The sequence below is a fragment of the Typopeltis vanoorti genome, chromosome 18 (genome assembly GCF_054136105.1).
Source record: "Typopeltis vanoorti isolate ZY-2024b chromosome 18, IOZ_Tvanoo_1.0, whole genome shotgun sequence".
In the NCBI taxonomy this organism is placed as follows: domain Eukaryota; kingdom Metazoa; phylum Arthropoda; class Arachnida; order Uropygi; family Thelyphonidae; genus Typopeltis; species Typopeltis vanoorti.
In genome coordinates, this window is record NC_143566.1 from 43,197,529 (window position 1) to 43,221,500 (window position 23,972).

At 35.1% G+C, this 23,972-nt stretch overlaps 1 protein-coding gene across 5 annotated transcripts in view; it reads right to left on the bottom strand.

Moving 5' to 3' along the window:
• The window catches only part of CYLD (ubiquitin carboxyl-terminal hydrolase CYLD), a 451,655-nt gene that overhangs the window by 220,806 nt on the left and 206,877 nt on the right, over positions 1-23,972 (bottom strand). For all 5 annotated transcript variants that reach the window (XM_090407955.1, XM_090407951.1, XM_090407953.1 and 2 more), the window contains one exon: positions 3,055-3,317. In XM_090407955.1, coding sequence (XP_090264081.1) covers positions 3,055-3,317 — 263 coding nt within the window. The remainder of the gene's footprint in view (positions 1-3,054; positions 3,318-23,972) is intronic.

Sequence of the window (23,972 nt, forward strand, 5' to 3'; positions counted from 1 at the left end):
GGGCACCCACTAGCCTACAGCCATAATAATAAAGTGAACTACCATAAAAATAACCAAGATCTAGTTAGTAAGATACAGGAGGTGCATGGGGCAACTCTGAGGTTTACCAGCACAACCATCTCTTTACATGGCGTATAGAGCGCAGATAGTTATAAGGACTTAAAACAGCTTGGGCTTATGCAGAAGGATATAAAAGTTCTTTCCTTGAGGGCCCTACAGGGCACACTGATGGCATGGCATTGCCACCAGAGAATGACTACAATGATAACTAGAATAGGCATAGTAGGGTAAAACACTTGTAAAGGCTCCGGCCTATATCAAGTCTGGACGTGATGCAAGGATAGTACTGCCAATAACCAGTACAAAGATTAACATAAAAAAAAATAATAATAAAAAAATAAAATAAATTAAAGATACCAAGAAATTATATACTTGATATATCCAAAATAATAATAAATAAAAAATATAACGTTCTCGAAAGACAAGCAATTTCAAGTAGAATGATGCTAACATCAATAATCATTTGTGTCTTGTCTTACTGGTCCAATAGAAGGTTCCACTAGGGAAGAAGTGGAATTTTTTTAGTAATCAGAGAAGGCAGCTGATTTAAAGAAAAAGAAAAAGTTGGATGAATTTCTAATGAATTTCTGTTCAGGACATGGACTAGTCATAACAAAGTCATTTTCCAACATAAAAATGTGCATAAATTCACAAGGGAAACAATGCAAAGAAAATTTTTTATGTCTTTTACACTGACTCAGGACATAAGAATATAAGAAAGATCACCATTTAGTTTTGAGGAGGATAAAAACAAATTACTGAAAAGGGAAATATGAGTTTAAAAATTATTCAAAGTGAAGCAGATTTCAGAGGTGAACAATACACTAAAATATACAAATATCATCATCACCATCAGCAAATTACTGAATACCCTCAGAAGGTAATTATGATAGTACTAAATGAACAAAGTTCACATCACAAATTTCCTCCAAATAAATCTGCTATCTGACAGGATTCCAGTACTGCCAGAGTGTAATTTAAGATTTAACTGAAATTAGTTCTGCTCACACATTCCTGAATGCTACAAACTACAGTTCATTCCTAATATTCTTGGGTTTAATATGATTCTACCATTGATGCTATCTGTTCAATTCTTGGAATTCTCATATTTGTGATGTCTCCAGTCTACAAAGAATGTTTCATTTCTAAACCTGTTCTCAGATCCATAAGTTAAAATTGGTTTGAACACTGTTTTGTATACAGCTAGTTTAGTGTTTTGACTAGTTTCTTTCTTATTCTATATATATTTATTTTGCTGACTTCCTACAATACCCATTCTTTGCCCATTCTGTTGTCTATTTCCATATTTCATTTGCAATCCTCATTGAAAATTGTGCCTAAATAGATGCAATGTTTTAGGTTATCCATTCAGGGTGCAATTGATGTTTTCAATATCACTGCCAGTTTTCACAGTCTCTGTCTCTTCATTGCTGATTATCCTAACAGTTGTTACATTAGGAAGTAACTTAAGGCGTCAGCATTCAAGATGTGAACAGAGCTAATCTAAGGTAGTATTGAACACTGTTTAATACTACCTTTAGTGACCAATTGACACTGTATAAAGCAGTGTCAATTGGTCACTAAAAGTGAATGAGAAAGGGTAGCAAAATAAGTGCTTGATGCTAGATGTCATGAAAAATCCAGAGGATGACAAACACCTAGGTGGACTAATGCAGTTAGAATAGAAGACTTAAATGTAGGATCTGACAATACTGCAGTCCTGGCAGATAAGAGTAATTTGGAGACAACTTATCTATAGGAAGTAAGCTTTCCATGTAGAACTATTATAGTATTCTGTATACTCTTTGACAGTGCTTATCAGGAATCTGATAATGAACATCATCATTATATTGTACTGAAGCATCACATTAGGACTTCAGTACAATATCACCATGCCTGTTTTATAGAAATCCACAATTTCGCACTTTCATACTGTTCACATTTTTTTTCCTGCATTGTTTGCTTGTACTTTTATTCTGATGTATTAATACTAAAGATGCCCTTGCTACATAAGTAAAAAAAATTAATGATCAATTATATCACATTACCCACTATTTATTCTTTTAGTAAATATTAGTTTAAATACAATTTTGCATCAGCCTCTGATTCTTGGTGTATAGAAAATGCATAATTTTATCAACACACAGTTATGGCACTTTCAGTTATCAGTAAAATACTTTCTCTACAGCAGTCTTCAAGGTCATCAGTGATGTAATGACGAAACCTAATCACAGTTAACATTTTCTGATAAAGTGACAATTACTTCAACAAGATTATAGAAAAATGAAAAATAAACAGAATCAACTGTATTATCAGGGCACCTGAAAACTATATCATGCTTTAAGCATGCTATAGTTTCAAGATTTTATAGTGAACCAGGGCTATCTTCAGGTAATTCATCATGTAGGATCTTTAAGGTCCAACATGATGAATTACCTTGTTATTTTCTATTTGTGGCATGTTTATAAAGCAGTGTCAATAGCAATAGCTTTTAATTTTATTGTGCTTCTAAACTGAATAGACATAAAAAACCTTCACTGTATTAACCAGAACTCATTCCATCGCCAAATATTATTGATACTGTTTTACATGCACCTTATTGTTATATGTTAGTTTCCAACCTCAACAAAATTCATTCTGTGAATATCATTTAATTTGATAAATTTAACTCCTTAAGGTACCAATTAAAAATCAGAAAGCAGTCGTTTTTCTGCCAATTTTTTGGGCGAGTGTGATTTGCTGGATCAACTTCTTCATTATTTGAAAAATAATGATGAATTTGTGCAAACGCAAACAAAATAGCCGATACACGGCGTTGGCAACTTTTCTCTCTGCTGAAAGGAAATAGGCACAAGATTGTCTAGCATCTATATTCGGTTGTATTTATATGCAAAACCAAAATTCAAAATCAATTTTGGTGCAATAAACAAAAGACGTGTCACAGACGTCTTTTGTATGTCAAGGGGTTAACTAAAATGTAACTAGTTCACTTACCATTTCAATTCCTGCAACTAATTTGTTGTTACCCCTAGCCTCTGGTATTTCGCCAATCCACCGAATAACACCATAAGAAGGAGCTCCATTAATACGAACTTCTACTACAGAACCAACTTCCAATTCAGAATTCATATCAAGAGAACGTATTCTACCAGCACTGTCAATGCATGCATTCAGCTTAGCAGACCTTTTAAGACTAACAAGATCATTTGTTTCTTCCAGCCTTGTGCTGCTCTTCTGTGGCAAATGCAGGGCAATACCTTGATGGCAATAAACATATTCCATTACTAATTAAAATGTTATAATTTTTTAATCAGATCAAGTTCTACTGATATTAATTCTACTTACATATGTTATTTTTTAAAGAAGTAATTGCAACCAAAAAAAAAAAAGTGCTACATATGTGTAATACAAATATTAATAAGAGTTGATTGCAACATCAATATAAGTTTACTATAAACAACTAAAGATACTAGTATTCTCTCAGTAATGCTAGCTAAAACCTTTATGCTAAGCAATGACATATTTGAAATTATTTTTCATTTGTCAGTAACTGATTACGATTACTTATAATAGTGAATTAGATTACCCCACTTTTCAAAAGCCCATAACCTTATTAAAAAATGATTCGATATATTTTTTTAAATTAATCTCATCATGATGAATTATTTTTTATTTATGATTTTATTTTATTTTTTTGAAAATAATACCTCAAGAAATTAACAACTTTTAATCATCATCATCATCATCAAATTCCTGCCATGTACCCACAAGGGGTATACAGGATATGATAGTACTACATGAAAAAATTATATCATTACTAACTTCTTATCTACAATTTTCCTCCAAATCAGTCTGTTACTTGTCAAGACTCCAACATTATCAGATCTTATATTTCTATCATCTAAGGCACTTTGTACCGTATCAATCCACCTATATCTTGGTCTTCCTCTGGGTGGTTTTCCTGAAAACCTGGCAGAGAACACTTGTTTTGCTAATCTTTCCTCGCCCATTCTGTTTAGGTGACCATACCACCTGAGATTAGCTCTGCTAATGCATTCCTGGATGCTGACAATGTCAAGTTATTTCCTAATATCCTCATTTTTAATATGATATTGCCATTGATGCCATCTGTTCACGCCTATAATCTTTCTCAGGACTCTCATATCTGTGGTCTCTAGTCTTTGGTCAAGTGTTTTACTTCTGACCCAGCTCTCAGATCCATAAGTTAAAACTGTTTGAACACTGTCTTGCATACAGCTAATTTAGTGTTCCGACTAATTTCTCTCTTATTCCATATGGATTTATTCAATTGACTTCCTACCATACCAGCTTTGTTGATTCTGTTGTCTATTTCTGTATTTAATTTACCATCTTCAGTAAAAATCGTGCCTAAGTAGCTGAAATGTTTTACTTGTTCCACAGGTTCTCCATCCACAACACAGCTGACATTTTCAAGGATTCTGCCTATTTTCATTGTTTTTGTCTGTTTATTGCTGACCTTCATACCATATCTATCACAACAGTTATTCAATTTTGTCAGAGAATCTTGCAGACTTGTAGCAGATTTATTTAGAAGTATAACATCATCCACATAAAGCAAAGAGTGGACATTAACATCTCCAATTTTTATATCATGTTTAATACCACTTTCCTTCATAATGTGATCCATATAGATAATGAATAACAGAGGAGATAATGTACATCCTTGTCTCCGACCAGATTTAACATTAAACCATCTTCCTGTACTTCCTTCAATTCTAACTGCTGACTTACAACTCAAATAAAGACTAAGTATTGCTTGATATAATGCCTCATTGACACCACATAACTGCAGCGTATTGAATAGCTTCTCTCTTGGGACCTTATCATATGCCTTTTCCAAATCGACAAAACTTAAATACAGATCTTTGTTATCCAATGCTTTCTCGACTATTTGTCGTAAAGTGAAAATCTGATCCTGACAGCCTCTGTTTGGCCTGAATCCAGCTTGTTCTTCACCAAGCTTTTCTTCCACAATTCTTCTCAACCGTTTCTCAAGTATACTTGCATAGATTTTGCCAGGAACACTCAGTAGGGAAATACCTCTGTAATTCTCACATTCAGTTTTATTTCCCTTTTTATATATGGGTACTATGAGAGCTCTACTCCAATCATCGGGAATTCGTCCCTCTGTCCAGGCTTTCTGAACTATGCAGTGCAGCCATTGTAATACTCTTATACCACCATACTTCAGCATTTCTGGTCGAATATCATCTACTCCAGCTGCCTTTCCACATTTCAAGCCTTTGATGGCTTTTTCTACTTCAAGTATGGATATGTATACCTGCCTGCATGCCTGATCAGTGTTTTTTACCAGAGTGCTGTCATCACTGCTTGTTTCATTTAGCAGTTTTACAAAGTAATTACTCCATACTTCAAGGATATCTTTTTTCTCCAGTATTCATGTCACCTTTATCATCTGTAACTCCTTTTACAGCACTCTTTCCTCAATTCCTGAGCTTCTTCAACAACCTCCAGAATATTTTGCCACCTTCTAGATATTTATTTTCTATATTCTTGCCAAAGTCCTCCCATGACTTTTGTTTAGCTAGTTTTACACAGTGTTTAGCATTCTTGCATTTGTCTCTATATTCTCTAAGAGCACAAGCTGACTTATTTGACAGGAACTTTTGATATGCTTTCTTCTTTTCCTTCACTGCCTCTTTAAGTTCCTGTGTCCACCAGGGAGTTCTGATTTTTTTATCATTGCAGACAACCTCACCACATGCCTCTCTGGCAGAATTAATCAATGTTTTCTTCAAGGCTTGCCACTGAATCTAAAAGGTTTGATTCCTGTTCTCAAACTCTTTCATTTTTTCTTCAATAATCTTTGTGTATTTTAGTCTACAGTTCACATCTGAGAGCTGCTCAACTTTTATTCGCTTTAAAACTTTCTTACATGTTATTCTTTTCAATATGAAATTCAATTTTATCCTGCTCAAGACTAAATAGTGATCACTTCCAATTTCAAATCCTCCATACACTCTGGTGTCCTGCACCAGGGAGAAAACATCACTATCAACAATAACATAGTCAATGAGGCTTTTCTTATCCTAGCCTCTTCTCTCCATGTGAATTTGTGTACATTTTTATGTTGGAACATGGTGTTAGTAATAACCAGTCCATATTCTGAGCAGAAATCCAACAGATATTTGCCATTATTATTAGCTTTGCTCTTTTCTCCAAATTTTCCCAAAAAATTTTTGTATGTCTCACAATCATTTCCTACTCTGCTATTTAGATCCCCAATAAGGACCAACTTTTCCTTTTTCATTGTGTCAGTTGCTTTTTCTAAAGCCTCAAAAAATTCCTCCACTTCTATCTTCTGTGGGACCATAGGCACAAATAAGTCTCATTGTTCAGTTCCCCATTCTCATATTTGCCCACATTACTCTACTTGATACTGACTGCCATTCAAGAAGATTAGCTTCGTATTTTGTGTTGAATACTATGGCAACTCCTTCTTTTCCTTGATTGTCATTGCCTGAATATAACATTTTGTATTTATTGCTCAGAAAGATCTCACCAGTTTTGGTCTTTTTTGTTTCAGTCACCCCTATTATGTCGATCTGGTACTTATCTAATTCCTCAACTAGCTCTATTTCTTTGCCATTCAGGCTTCTTACGTTGATAGTACCGATCTTTAACTCTGGTGATGTTGAGTTGGGGTTTGTTTTCAGATTTGTTCCAGTAGCTGACTTTTTGCTGTTCGCCCTGGTTCCCTGCCGAAAACAACGGGGGCCTTGTTTAACCGGGCGACACCCCAGCTGGCATGAAATTTTATCATGTTGTACCATCATTTTTTATTTTGGTTTAACCAATAAGAATACAATTTGGTCGGCTAAATCCTAAATTGCCAGCCCATCCTCGTTCGTTCAGTATCCAAATAGATATCCAACAGGGTGCACCAAGAGAAGGTGAGGACTGGACATTAGGTCAGAAGCCCTGGTCGGTTCTCCGCATTCCTTTAAAGGCTATGTGGAGGTCTCCTCTCAGTTATACAGCTTTGACCCTTAAGCAACCCTTTTAATAATCTCTTTTAAATAATAATGTCTATATAAATCTTAAAATGCCAGTTAAATATGCATATATATATATATATATATATATATACAAATCTGAAAACAAACCCCAACTCAACATCACCAGAGTTAAAGATCGGTACTATCAACGTAAGAAGATTGAATCGCAAAGAAATGGAGCTAGCTGAGGAATTAGATAAGTACCAGATCGACATAATAGGGGTGACTGAAACAAAAAAGACCAAAACTGGTGAGATCTTTCTGAGCAATAAATACAAAATGTTATATTCAGGCAATGACAATCAAGGAAAAGAAGGAGTAGCCATAGTATTCAACACAAAATACGAGGCTAATCTTCTTGAATGGCAGTCAGTCTCAAGTAGAGTAATGTGGGCAAATATGAGAATGGGAAACTGGACAATGAGACTTATTTGTGCCTATGTCCCACAGAAGGTTCTACTAAGGTAGAAGTGGAGGAATTTTTTGAGGCTTTAGAAAAAGCAACTGACACAATGAAAAAGGAAAAGTTGGTCCTTGTTGGGGATCTAAATAGTAGAGTAGGAAATGATTGCGAGACATACAAAAATATTTTGGGAAAATTTGGAGAAAAGAGCAAAGCTAATAATAATGGCAAATATCTGTTGGATTTCTGCTCAGGACATGGACTGGTTATTACTAACACCATGTTCCAACATAAAAATGTGCACAAATTCACATGGAGAGAAGAGGCTAGGAATAAGAAAAGTCTCATTGACTATGTTATTGTTGATAGTGATGTTTTCTCCCTGGTGCAGGACACCAGAGTGTACAGAGGATTTGAAATTGGAAGTGATCACTATTTAGTCTTGAGCAGGATAAAATTGAATTTCATATTGAAAAGAATAACATGTAAGAAAGTTTTAAAGCGAATAAAAGTTGAGCAGCTCTCAGATGTGAACTGTAGACTAAAATACAGAAATATTATTGAAAAGAAAATGAAAGAGTTTGATAACAGGAATCAAACCTTGGAGATTCAGTGGCAAACTCTGAAGGAAACATTGATTGATTCTGCCAGAGAGGCATGTGGTGAGGTTGTGTGCAAAGATAAAAAAATCAGAACTCCCTGGTGGACACAGGAAGTTAAAGAGGCAGTGAAGGAAAAGAAGAAAGCATATCAAAAGTTCTTGGCAAATAAGTCAGCTTTTACTCTTACAGAATACAGAGACAAATGTAAGAAAGCTAAACAGTGTGTAAAACTAGCTAAACAAAAGTCATGGGAGGACTTTGGCAAGAATATAGAAAATAAATATCAAGAAGGTGGCAAAATATTCTGGAGGTTGTTGAAGAAGCTTAGGAATGGAGGAAAGAGTGCTGTAAAAGGAATTAGAGATGATAAAGGTGAAATGAAAACAGGAGAAAAAGATATCCTTGAAGTATGGAGTAATTACTTTGAAAAACTGCTAAATGAAACAAGCAGTAATGACAGCACAGTGATAAAAAACACTGACCAGGCATGCAGTCAGGAATACATATCCATACTTGAAGTAGAAAAAGCCATCAAAGGCTTGAAATGTGGAAAGGCAGCAGGAGTAGATGATATTCGACCAGAAATGCTGAAGCATGGTGGTATAAGAGTCTTACAGTGGCTGCACTGCATAGTTCAGAAAGCCTGGACAGAGGGACGAATTCCCGATGATTGGAGTAGAGCTCTCATAGTACCCATATATAAAAAGGGAAATAAAACCGAATGTGAGAATTACAGAGGTATTTCCCTACTGAGTGTTCCTGGCAAGATCTATGCAAGTATACTTGAGAAACGGTTGAGAAGAATTGTGGAAGAAAAGCTTGGTGAAGAACAAGCTGGATTCAGGCCAAACAGAGGCTGTCAGGATCAGATTTTCACTTTACGACAAATAGTCGAGAAAGCATTGGATAACAAAGATCTGTATTTAAGTTTTGTCGATTTGGAAAAGGCATATGATAAGGTCCCAAGAGAGAAGCTATTCAATACGCTGCAGTTATGTGGTGTCAATCAGGCATTATATCAAGCAATACTTAGTCTTTATTTGAGTTGTAAGTCAGCAGTTAGAATTGAAGGAAGTACAGGAAGATGGTTTAATGTTAAATCTGGTCGGAGACAAGGATGTACATTATCTCCTCTGTTATTCATTATCTATATGGATCACATTATGAAGGAAAGTGGTATTAAACATGATATAAAAATTGGAGATGTTAATGTCCACTCTTTGCTTTATGTGGATGATGTTATACTTCTAAATAAATCTGCTACAAGTCTGCAAGATTCTCTGACAAAATTGAATAACTGTTGTGATAGATATGGTATGAAGGTCAGCAATAAACAGACAAAAACAATGAAAATAGGCAGAATCCTTGAAAATGTCAGCTGTGTTGTGGATGGAGAACCTGTGGAACAAGTAAAACATTTCAGCTACTTAGGCACGATTTTTACTGAAGATGGTAAATTAAATACAGAAATAGACAACAGAATCAGCAAAGCTGGTATCGTGGGAAGTCAATTGAATAAATTCATATGGAATAAGAAAGAAATTAGTCGGAATACTAAATTAGCTGTATACAAGACTGTGTTCAAACCAATTTTAACTTATGGATCTGAGAGCTGGGTCAGAAGTAAAACACTTGACCAAAGACTAGAGAGCGCAGATATGAGAGTCCTAAGAAAGATTAGAGGCATGAACAGATGGCATCAATGGCAATATCATATTAAAAATGAGGATATTAGGAAAGAACTTGACATTGTCAGCATCCAGGAATGCGTTAGCAGAGCTAATCTCAGATGGTATGGTCACTTAAATAGAATGGGAGAGGAAAGATTAGCAAAACAAGTGTTCTCTGCCAGGTTGGTAGGAAAACGACCCAGAGGAAGACCAAGATATAGGTGGATTGATATGGTACAAAGTGCCTTAGACGATAGAAATATAAGATCTGATAATGTTGGAGTCTTGACAAGTAACAGACTGATTTGGAGGAAAATTGTAGATAGGAAGTTAGTAATGATGTAATTTTTTCATGTAGTACTGTCGTATCCTGTACACCCCTTGAGGGTACATGGCAGGAATTTGATGATGATGATGATGATGATGATATATATATAAGCAAGAATATGAATTATCTATTTTATTACACCGATAACAAAGAGATGTTTAAGATGCTGTATCAGAAAATTACTCCATGAAGGATAATTGGGTTTGAGAGAAGAATATGAATTACATCCCTTTGTATCAAAAGTACCAACATTTGATGAGAGTTGGGGGGAATATATTTAGAATTAAAAGTTAGTTAGCTTACGGATCTGAGAGAGATGAGTTATAAATACACAGTGGTTATAATTAAAGTTCACTTTTCGAAATACCGTAACTAAGTAATTACTCAGCGAAATGATTTAATATTTAATGTGATGATGTGTGATGAGGATATGAATCACTCTCCCTTTGTCCAGATTATCCATGCAGTACCATACATGCTACCTGCCCGTTAGTCACTTAGTAGCCATCTCCATTATCAGATCAATTCATGTTATCACAGTGCTTGTGTTCAAGTAATCCTTATTTTACTTAATAATGGCTCCAAAGTGCAAGAGTAGTGATCCTGGAAATTCAGATATGCCAAAGAGAAGCTGTAAAGTGCTTCCTTTTAAGTGAAAGTTCTTGACTACGTAAAATAATAAATAAATAAATAATTTAATGCTAAGATTCCATTCACAGTCATATAACTTTTATTGCAGTATATTGTTATAATTGATCTATTTTATTATTGTAGTTATTATTATTATTATTCGTGACACCTCCAAGGAGTCCGAAGACTCATCGCAGGAGGACACCTACAACTGTCTCAACTACTACACCGAACCTCTACTACGAATCATCTCCATCAAAGCCATCTACCGCCCACCTCCACCACTACCACAACTAGTATTTTTTGTCTGTAAATTGCATGTGTTTTATATATATTAAATTATATAAAAATGATTATGCAATATTAGCCAAGACTTAAATGCAAAAAATGGAAACACAAAAATTAATAATAACATAGGAATATATGGAGAACATACTAAACAGGAATGGTAAAAAATTGATAAATATACTTGGATAGCATGAGGATGGAAATCAATATTAGATAACTTTATCTTAAATTTAAAAAAATCTTTAGATGTTAGAATTCACAGAGGATATGAAATAAGTAGTGACCACTTCCTCGTTAAAATAAAATTAAGATTACTACCTAAATGGCTACTAGTAACAAGAACAGAAAGAAAATTTAAAACATTTGTTTATAAAACTAGATTATTAAATGACACAAATATACAATGGCTATATAAACAAAAAATTAACCAATATTTAGATAAAATAAAATGAAACGAAAAAATAGAATGGCTTAATATAAAAATGATACTAAATACAGCAGCAAATGAAAGCTTAGGAAAGATCAAAAAATTCAATAAAAAGAAAAAAAAAAACTTAAGATACGGGATGATACAATCAAAGAAATAATTAAAATGAAAAAAAGAAGCATATCATAAATGGTTAAGCAATAAAATTAGAAGATAAAATAGAATATTAAAGAATAAGAGCCACAGCTAAAAGAGAATCATGGAACAAATTTGTTTCTAATTTAGAACATGATTTATATAAAATAAGACTCAATGTATACAAGATTTTGAAACATTTAAGTACCAAATTGAAATTAGAAAAATTTATAAATTTCTATACAGAATTGTGGGCAGATAAACATTTTAAAAAAGATAACTGGAAAACATTTAATGAAAATGAAAAGTTTTGAAATCAACAGGAGAAGATAAGTTAGGTTCAGAATTATATAAATATATCCAGGAATAAGGTTCAAAGAAAGACGCCTATTATTTTTAAATAAAATCTATTTAACGAGTAACACCCCAATAGAATGGAAAATAGAAATTGTGATTCCTATCTTTAAAAAAGGTAGTAGAGATAACCCTAAAAATTATAGAGGTATAAGTATTCTGAATTTCTGTTACAAAATATATAGCAGAATTTTAAATAACAAATTAATAAAATATTCGATAAACTATTTTTGAAGTACAGAATGGATTTAGAAAAGGACGAGAATGTATAGACCCGGCCTTTTGCTTGAAATTAATAATAGAGAAAAGAAGATAAATATAATTTACAAACACACATATTACATTCATTGACTTTTGAAAAGCATTTAACAAAGTTAAAAGAAGCATTTTATTTGACATATTAAAAGAAAGACAAATACCAAATAATATTCTAAAAGCTATCATAAGTATATATGAAAATAATCAAATACAAATAAGATTAAATTATGAACTATCATGTACGAAAGAGATAAACCAAGGAGTCTGACAGGGATGTCGCCTTTCAGCAACTCTTTTTACTATTTATCTAAATGAAATAATAATAAAATGGAATAAGAAATTTCATTAAGGTATTAAACTTTCTCCTACTGTGAACTTAAACACACTCCTTTTTTGCTGATGACCAAATAATAATTACAAATTCTGAAGATAACTTACAGAAAGATATTTTAAATTTAAATGAGATGGCTAAAGATTATGGAATGATAATATCAACAGAAAAATAAAAAACGATGGCCTTTAAAGAACAAGATCCAAATAGTAATAGATAAAAAGATTTTAGATCAGGTAAAATCATTTAACTATCTAGGATGTATGATTACATATGAAAAAGAAAAAGATATAAACCTAAAAATTGCAAAATATTTAAAAATAACAGGTGTAATTAACTCTATATTTAAATCTAACCTAGTTCCAAAACAAACCTGACTAAAAGTATACGATACATTAGCCCTACCAGTCCTGTTGTATGGAAGTGAAATCTGGACAATAAAACAAAATGACAAACAAAGATTAATAACAGCTGAAATGAAGTTTATGAGAAAAACTGCAAAGCATACTCTATTTGATCACAAAAGAAATGAAGAAATTATGAAAGAATTAATCCAGGAATCAGTAATAGAAAAAATTAAAAAATATAAACACAAATGGATGGAATACATTGAAAGAATGAAAACAGAAAGATTACCAAAAACAAGCCTTAAATTACAAACCATTAAGAAAAAGAAAACAAGGACATTCTCTTAAGAGATTCAACGATGACTTCTAAGGCTGGAACAGGCCACTCTAAGCTTAAATCAACTTAACAAGCATGATGATGATGTTATTGTTCATCTCTTACTGTGCCTAATTTATAAATTAAACTTTATCATAGGTATGTATGCATACCTATGATAAAAACATAGGAAAAAACATAATATATATATAAGGTTAGGTACATCCACAGTTTCAGGTATCTGTGGGGTGAGTCTTGGAACATAGTCCCCACTGCAGATAAGAAGGGGCTACTATACACACAACAGCAGAATTTGAGCAACTGCAAACCCACATGTTATATGACAATATTCTGCTTCTTCCCCCCGAAGATCACCATTCTGTGTGCTTTTACAGGTGAAATCATTATCAGACCTTTATTTTTTGAGGATCTTGGTCCTGCGATTCTCATTGCCTCCACTATTAGTTGCCAGCGATATGCATTTCTCATAGCCAATCAGGTGATTCCAACACTTGAACAGCATCAGTGCCTGGATTCAACAGTTTTCATGCAGGATGGGCAGTTCTTCAGACATATTTTACTGAGGACAGAATTATCAGCAGCCATTTTCATACAATGTGAACAGTGGACTTACCAAATCTGAAGATTGAGAATTTTGGCTATGGGGATCTCAAAGATGCTGTCTATCATGGAAACATAGCCAATTTAGTGGACCTAAAGACCAGCATTATATGCCATATCCATAGCAATTCGTGTGGAACTCTATGTTCGCCATGTATTGTCCAAGTGGAAACTTTTAGAACTAATGTTGGTTTTTGTGCAAAATAAAATTTCATTGCTGCACACATCATCATATTAAATATTAAATCATTCTGTTGAGTAGTTACCCAGTTACAGCCTTTCGAATTGTGAACTTTAATTATAATCATCCTATAAGTTGATCAGAGACTACATATTTGAGAGTTTTAAGACTCAACAGAATGATTTAATATTAAATATTAAATCATTCTGTTGAGTAGTTACCCAGTTACAGCCTTTCGAATTGTGAACTTTAATTACAATCATCCTATAAGTTAATCAGAGACTAAATATTTGAGAGTTTTAAGAAGAATTCGGAGGAAGGTGAGCAGAAAGCATGATCCAGAAGACTAAAACATTTTTGATATGGCAGAACCACTTTAAAAATGCGGCAGTTGTGCAATTGTTTGAGTTCTTCGAGGTTTACCGCAATGGTGAGCTCTATGAGACTTTTGGTGCTGAAGGTCACCCGTGAGGAGGTTAAGCTTTACGCAGGACCTTTTTAGGGGCCATTTCCATGAGTACCTGCCATGTGTATCTGAAGAAGTGTCCACCACACCACCCCTCCCTCAGCCAGTCTCCATATCATAACAGAACATGACAATATTAAGACTCAAGAGCCTGAATGGCAAAGAAATGGAGATAGCTGAGGAATTAGATAAGTAACAGATCGACATTGACTAAAACAAAAAAAAAAGACAAAAACTGGTGAGATCTTTCTGAACAATAAATACAAAATGTTATATTCAGGCAATGACAATCAAGGGAAAGAAGCAGTAACCATAGTATTCACCACTAAATACGTGGCTAATCTTCTTGAATGGCAGGCAATCTCAAGTAGAGTGATGTGGGCAAATATCAGAATGGGAAACTGGACAATGAGACTTATTTGTGCCTATGATCCCACAGAAGGCTCTACTAAGGTAAAAGTGGAAGAATTTTTTGAGGCTCAAAAGAAAGCTACTGACATAATGAAAAAGGAAAAGTTGGTCCTTGTTGGGGATCTAAATAGCAAAGAATGAAATGATTGTCAGACATACAAAAATATTTTGGGAAAATTTGGAGAAAAGAGCAAAGCTAATAATAATGGCAAATACCTGTTGGATTTCTGCTCAGGACATGGGCTGGTTATTGCTAACACCATGTTCCAACATAAAAATATGCACAAATTCACACGGAGAGAAGAGGCAAGGAATAAGAAAAGTCTGATTAACTATGTTATTGTTGATAGTGATGTTTTCTCTCCCTGGTGCAGGACACGAGAGTGTACAGAGTATTTGAAATTGGAAGTGATCACTATTTAGCCTTGAGCAGAATAAAATTGAATTTCATATTGAAAAGACTAACATGTAAGAAGGTTTTAAAGTGAATAAAAGTTGAGCTTTCAGATGTGAATTGTAGACTAAAATACACAAAGATTATTGAAGAAAAAAATGAAAGAGTTTGAGAACAGGAAAAAAACCTTGGAGATTCAGTGGTAAACCTTGAAGAAAACCCTGATTTATTCAGCCAGAGAGGCATGTGGTGAGGTAGTCTGGAAGGATAGAAAAATCAGATCTCCATGGTGAACACAGGAAATAAAAGAGGCAGTGAAGAAAAAGAAGAAAGCATATCAAACGTTCCTGGCAAATAAGTCAGCTTGTGCTCGTAGAGAATACAGAGACAAATGTAAGAAAGCTAAACACTGTGTAAAACTAGCTAAACAAAAGTCATGGGAGGACTTTGGCAAGAATATAGAAAATAAATATCAAGAAGGTGGCAAAATATTCTGCAGAGTTGTTGAAGAAATTCAGAAATGGAGGAAAGAGTGCTGTAAAAGGAGATAGAGAGATGATAAAGGTGACATGAAAACAGGAGAAAAAGATATCCTTGAAGTATGGAGTAATTACTTCGAAAAAATTGTTAAATGAAACAAGCAGCGATAGCACAGTGGTAAAAAACACTCAAAAGGATACAGTCAGGAATACATATCCATACTTGAAGTAGAAAAAGCCATCAAAGGCTTGAAATGTGGAAAGGCAGCAGGAGTAGATGATATTCGAGCAGAAATGCTGAAGTATGGGGTTTAAAAGTCTTACAGTGGCGGCACTGCATAGTTCAGAAGGTGTGGACAGAGGGACGGATTCCCAATGATTGGAGTAGAGCTCTCATAGTACCCACATATAAAAAGGGAAATAAAACTGAATGTGAGAATTACAGAGGTATTTCCCTACTGAGTGTTCCTGGTAAGATTTATGCCAGTATACTTGAGAAACGCTTGAGAAGAATTGTGGAAGCAAAGCTTGGTGAAGAACAAGCTAATTTCAAGCCAAATAGAAGCTGTCAGGATCAGATCTTCACTTTACAACAAATAGTAGAGAAACCATGGAAATATAACAAAGATCTGTATTTAAGTTTTGTCGATCTGGAAAAGATATATGACAAGGTGCAGAGAGAGAAGCTATTCCATACGCTACAGTTATATGGTGTCAATGGGAAATTATATCAAGCAATACTTAGTCTTTATTTTAGTTTGTAAATCAGCAGTTAGGATTGAAGGAAGTACAGGAAGATGGTTTAATATTAAATCTGGTGTGAGACAAGGATGTACATTGTCCCCTCTGTTATTCATTATCTATATGGATCATATTATGAAGGAAAGTGGTATTAAACCTGATATCAAAATTTATCATCATCAAATTCCTGCCATGTATCCTCAAGAGGTGTACAGGATATGATAGTACTGCATGAAAAAAATTACATCATTACTTACTTCCTGTCTACAATTTTCCTCCAAATCAGTCTGTTACTTGTCAAGACTCCAACATTATCATATCTTATATTTCTATCGTCGAAGGCACTTTGTACCGTATCAATCCACCTATATTTTGGTCTTCCTCTGGGTCGTTTTGCTGCCAACCTGGCAGAGTACACTTGTTTTACTAATCTTTCTTCGCCCATTCTGTTTAAGTGACCATACCACCTGAGATTAGCTCTGCTAATGCATTCCTGGATGCTGACAAAGTCAAGTACTTTTTTAATATCCTCATTTTTAATATGATATTGCCATTGATGCCATCTGTTCACACCTCTAATCGTTCTCAGGATTCTCATATCTGCGGTCTCTGGTCAAGTGTTTTACTTCTGACCCAGCTCTCCGATCCATAAGTTAAAACTGGTTTGAACACTGTTTTGCATACAGCTAATTTAGTGTTCCGACTAATTTCTTTCTTATTCCATATGAATTTATTCAATTGACTTCCCACCATACCAGCTTTCCTGATTCTGTTGTCTATTTCTATATTTAATTTACCATCTTCACTAAAAATCGTGCCTAAGTAGCTGAAATGTTTTACTTGTTCCACAGGTTCTCCATTCACAACACAGTTGACATTTTCAATGATTCTGCCTATTTCATTGTCTTTGTCTTTTTATTGCTGACCTTCACACCATATCTATTACAACAGTTATTCAATTTAGTCAGAGAATCTTGCAGACTTGTAGCGGATTTATTTAGAAGTATAATATCATCTGAAAGAGCTGACATTAACATCTCCAATTTTGATATCATGTCTAATACCACTTTCCTTCATAATGTGATCCATATAGATAATGAATAACAGAGGGGATAATGTACATCCTTGTGTCACACCAGATTTAACATTAAACCATCTTCCTGTACTTCCTTCAATTCTAACTGCTGACTTACAACTCAATAAAGACTAAGTATTGCTTGATATAATGCCCCATTCACACCATATAACTGCAGCATATTGAATAGCTTCTCTCTTGGCACTTTGTCATAGGCCTTTTCCAAATCGACAAAACTTAAATACAGATCTTTGTTATATTCCCAAGCTTTCTCGACTATTTGTCATAAAGTGAAGATCTGATCCTGTTGTAATAGATATGGTATGAAAATAGGCAGAATCATTGAAAATGTCAACTGTGTTGTGAACGGAGAACCTTCGGAACAAGTAAAACATTTCAGCTACTTGGGCACGATTTTTAGTGAAGATGGTAAATTAAATATGGAAATAGACAACAGAATCAACAAAGCTGGTATAGTAGGAAGTCAATTGAATAAATTCATATGGAATAAGAGAGAAATTAGTCAAAACATTAAATTAGCTGTATACAAGACAGTGTTCAAACCAGTTTTAACCTATGAATGTCAGACTTGGATCAGAAGTAAAACACTTGACCAAAGTTAGAGACTGCAGATATGAGAGTCCTGAGAAAGATTAGAGGCATGAACAGATCGCATCAATGGCAATATCGTATTAAAAACGAGGATATTAGGAAAGAACTTGACATTGTTAGCATCCAGGAATGCGTTAGCAGAGCTAATCTCAGATGGTATGGTCACTTAAACAGAATGGGCGAGGAAAGATTAGCAAACAAGTGTTCTCCACCAGGTTGGCAGGAAAACGATCCAGAGGAAGACCAAGACATAGATGGATTGATACGGTACAAAGTGCCTTAGATGATAGAAATACAAGATCTGATAATGTTGGAGTCTTGACAAGTAACAGACTGATTTGGAGGAAAATTGTAGATAGGAAGTTAGTAATGATGTAAATTTTTCATGTAGTACTATCATATCCTGTCCATCCCTTGAAGGTATATGGCAGGAATTTGATGATGATGATGAATTGTGAGCAGATCATATTTATATGATTACTTAAAGAGAATGGGAAAAAGAAAGGTCAGCTAACCTTTCATTCTCCCAAATCAATATAAACCATAATTTAATAGGTGAATACACTGGAGACCTGAGAAACAGCACATCAACATATTAATTTAGAATACTGTAGAAAGTAAGGGACTAACAATGAATACTTAACTGCGTTTGATAATCATAGGTATCACTATTTATTCATATCTGTTTATTTTATGGAAGAAAAAAACCTGTCACCACTATCTAAAACTAATTAAATGACCATGGGATGATCAGGATTGGGGGATTGCAATTCCCATCCACGACAGTGTGCCTGCCAAGAGCAAATGCATCTCTTTTACAACTGGCTAAAATTGTCTTAAAATGCACCTACCGTATATTTTCACGTATAATGCGATCCACATATAATGCGAACTAGAAATTTTGTTTGAAAACTAGCCCTAAAATGTCATGTCCACGTATAATGCAATCTGTTAATCTTGTTCCCTAACATTATAAATAAAACAATATGAATTAACGAAAGAAATATTTATTTTAAAACAAAATGTCAAAATCCTTTAAATTCTTCTTCATCTTTTCATCAAACATTTCATTTATAAATTCATCTCTAGGCATTGCATCATCGTCATCATACTCTCCATTTTGTTGTGCATCATCCTCGCTTTCATATATGACATCATCTTCAGATGCATCCATTGAATTACTTATTCCACGTTTAAGAAATGAGCACTGAATGATTTAAGATGGTATGGAATCCCAAGCTTCTTTATTTAAAGAAGCCGTTTAAAGTGATCTTTAAACGGCTTAATCAAGCTGACATCAAGCGGCTGCAAAAGTTAGACCATCCGGTATGACTGCTAGGTCTGTATACGTAGCTCATGCTTTCTCTTTGCTTGTCCCCGTTAAATGTGCCCGGAACATAACCCAGACTAGCATGTTTGGTTGATGTAACAAGCTACCTGGATGTATATTCCATACTTGATCCAGCCACAATTGTACACCTTCTTCATCCATCCAACCTTTCTGATTGGCGCACACAAAGATACCTGGTGAAAATTTCATATGCTTTGGAATTGTCTTCCTTTTAAATATCACTGTTGGCTTTAATTTGGTTCCGTCTGCCATGCATGCTAGAACATTATTCTTGTTGAGAGGCTTATACACTGATTAAACATGATAACTAATATTTAAGGAATTGACAGCGTATACTAGAAATATAAATTAAATAAACTTTAATATATACTTTCCGATATTTAGCTTGGAAATTTAGCTTGGATTAGCTCTGAGGTTTCTTTGAGGAGGACATTCGTGATTAAGGAGGAGACATCAAAACCGACCATTATGTCATTATGTTGGAGTGTAAGGTTTTCTATACCGACTTTGAAGTGGGCTGAGTTTTTTATGTGTGATGGTGTGTTGCCAGTATAGTGTGATGAATCAATATATAGTGGGGGAATCAATGCCATCCACAATGGGACGTAATGGCACATTTTCTTTATATATTTTTGGGAGCCCATATATGCGGCGGGGTCTAGAGTTATATGGTTTTAGTCTGTTGGTGATCACCAAAGCAGATAAGGGGAATGCCACTGTGGTACTCAATCTTAATGACTACACAGGTAAGTTTAAGGCTTTACTATTAAATCGAGCCACTTCCCTCCCTATTGAATACAATCCCACCAACTCTCAAATTAGAAAACTCCATAGGCTCCTTAAGGCCACGTCTTGGCCTGTGGAGATTACCAACAGACTAAAACCATATAACTCTAACCCCCCCCCGCATATATGGGCTCCCAAAGATACATAAAGAAAATGTGCCATTACGTCCCATAGTGGATGGCATTGATTCCCCCACTTACAAACTAGCCAAGCATTTAGCCAAAGCGTTCTCACACTATACTGGCAACACACCATCACACATAAAAAACTCAGCCCACTTCAAAGCCAGTATAGAAAACTTTACACTCCAACATAATGACTTAATGGTCAGTTTCGACGTCTCCTCCTTATTCATGAATGTCCCCCTCAAAGAAACCTTAGAGCTAATCCAAGCTAGATTTCCTCCCGATATCTCAGCCCTATTTCAGTTTACAATGAACTCAGGCTATTTCGTTTGACAGGAAAAATTCTACAAACAGATAGAGGAGACAGCCATGGGTTCACCACTTTCCCCACCCTTGGCCAACTTCTTTATGGAGACTTTTGAAGAGAAAGCCTTAAACTCAGCCCTACAAAAACCTACCATATGGCTTCGCTACGTTGATGTGTTCGCCATATGGCCCGGATTCACTCCTCTCCTTCCTAACACACTTAAACAACCAACACCCTAGAAAAAGAGGAAAACAATAACCTCCCCTTCCTAGACACACTAGTCACCAGCCAACCTGATGGAACCTTGGTTTTCTCAGTTTATAGAAAACCCACCCATATAGGCAGATACATTCACCAACAATCCCATCACCCCCCCCTCACAACAATATGGAGTTATTAAGACACTATTCAACAGGACAAAAATAATCTGTTCAAATGATCAACCCCTAACCACTGAACTAAATCACATCCGTGACACTTTCTCAGCCAATGGCTACCCCCCCCCCCCAAAAAAGAATCCAGAAAATACTTAACCCAGTTATTCACAACCCACCACCCCCTCCCCTTCACAAAAAAGATTACTCTAAATCCATCACCATTCCTACATCCGAGGCACCTTGGAAAAAATCAACAAAATCTTAAAAAAACACGACTTAACCACTTGTTACAGACCACATAGAAAATTGGCATCCCTTATCCACTCCACTAAAGACCAACCACCTCCCCTAGACCTACCTGGTGTATACCAGGTCCCTTGCAGCTGTAAATTGTCTTACTTTGGCCAAACAGGCAGGACAGCAAATATCAGAATCTCAGAATACAAGGATTACATCCGATTTCACCAGTACAGCCACTCTGAGCTTGCAGACCACGCTCTGGATACTCACCACAGAATAATATGGAAGAAAGCCACAGTCATACACCACAGCAAGTTCAAGTATGAAAGACTATTCATGGAATCAGCCTCAGCCCTTAGGAACATGCCAAACCTCAACAAATTTGGATGCATGAGAGTGCCCCAAATTTGGGAAACATTTATCAGATGAATTTCTGCCCAAAGACCAAGAACCACCAATATAGCCCGGCAGGGGGCACCATTAGGACTTTAGGAAAACATTAGCTTCCTAGCTTCGGTTCTCATTTGCTGTTATGTAGTACTTGTGTGCACGTGTCTTTGTATTAAGTTCCCAAGAAGATGGCAACGTGACGTTTGCCGAAATATCGGAAAGTATATATTAAAGTTTATTTAATTTATATTTCTAGTATATGCTGTCAATTCCTTAAATATTAGTTATCATGCTAGAACAATGGTAAAATGCATTTTTTCATGTCCCGTTGTTTTTATGAGGACACTCTTTTCACCAACCGAGTTTACTGTTCGATTCCCAGGCATATCAAAGTGCATGGGCGTCTCATCCATATTGCCTATTTGGGAAAGTTCATATGCATGACACTTCCGTAATTTTATTAAAAATTTATGGAAGGACTCCACTTTTTCTTCAAGCTGCTTTGGTAACTTCTGTGCAATTTTTGTTCGGTGTTGTAATGTTAATGCTTTGCGTTCCATAAATCTGTTGCACCACCCAGGCGAAGCAAGAAAAGATGAAATACCTGGTGTGTCCTTGAATTTGCCATTCTTGAGTCATAGAGCTCGAAAACGAAATGCATGTCTTGTTACTATAATGCCATCTTGTCAGTGCGTCAAAATCCATTCATTTAGCCCTTCTTCAAGTTCTGAAAAGGATGCTACATATCCACGACGGGCACGTTTCGTTTTGGGGATTTTTTCAAGACTCTTTTTGCTTACCCCAAAGCCTAATATTACTCTCTACTACACCAAATTCTCTCATAGCAACACTATGAGAGAGTTTGGTGTTATTATGTTCTTCAGCAAACTGCACGACACACAATTTAAATCCTGTTTCAAAAGATGAACGTTTACGTTTCTGTTGGCTCATTTTCAGGCTAGATTTGTTTAATGAATAATTTTTAAAATGAACTGTGGTTAAACCGATATAACTGTGCTAATATCCCACCAAGGGGGTGGGATATTAGCACTACTTACATTACTGGCTGTATGTGCAGATACGATGCGCGCTCGGTCGCCGCATGCGAGTAGGTCAAGTAGATTTGGTTTGCACAGGCATTAGGTAGTATATTTTGTGTGTGCAAGTCTAATAAGATATTATATTTTTTAAGATCCGCATATAATGCGAACCCCTAACTTTAGACCATAAATTTTAACCATAAATTTTTCGCATTATACACGATAATACACGGTAAATGATTATGCAACATAAATTTACTACTTCATGAGAATCTGGGAAAAGAGGGAGTAGCTATAGTACTCAACACAAAATAGGAGAATAATCTTCTTGAATGAAAGGCAATATCAGAATGGGGAACTGGACAATTAGACTTATTTGTGCTTATGGTCTCCCAGAAGTTTCTACCAAGGAAGAAATTGAGGAATTTTTTGAGGCATCTGACAAGGCAGCTGGTTCAATGAAAAGGAAAAGTCGGTTTGCAGGATTTCTGTTCAAGACATGGATTAATTATTACTACCACCATGATCTAACATAAAAATGTGTACAAATTCACACAGAGAGAAGATGCAAGAAATAAGAAGTCTCACTGACTATGTCATAGCTGACAGCAATGTTTTCCCACTGGTTCAGGACACAAGAGTATACAGAGGATTTGAAATAGGAAGTGACACTATTTAGATTTGAGCAAGTTAAACTCAAATTTCATATTGAAAAGAAGAATATGTAGGAAAGTTTTAAAACAAATCAAGGTTGAGCAGCTTTCACAGGTGAAGTGCAGACTCAAATAAACTAATATCATTTAAGAAAAACTGCAAGGATTTGAAAACACAAACCAAACCTTGGAGTTTCAGTGTCAAATCCTGAAAAAATATTGACAGATTCAGCCAGAAAGGCATGTGGTGAGATGTCTGTAAGGATAGAAAAATCAAAACTCCATAGTAAACTCAGGAAGTTTAAGAGGCAAAGAAAAAAGCATATCGAAAGTTCCTGGCAAGAAAGCCAGCTTGTGCTCTTAGAGAATACAGATAAAAATGTAAGAAAGTGAAGCGCTGTGTAAAACTAGCTAAACAAAAGTTATGGGAAGACTTTGGTAAGAACACAGAAAATAAATATGAAGATGACAAAATATCCTTGAGGCTATTGAAAAAGCTTAGAAATGGAGGAA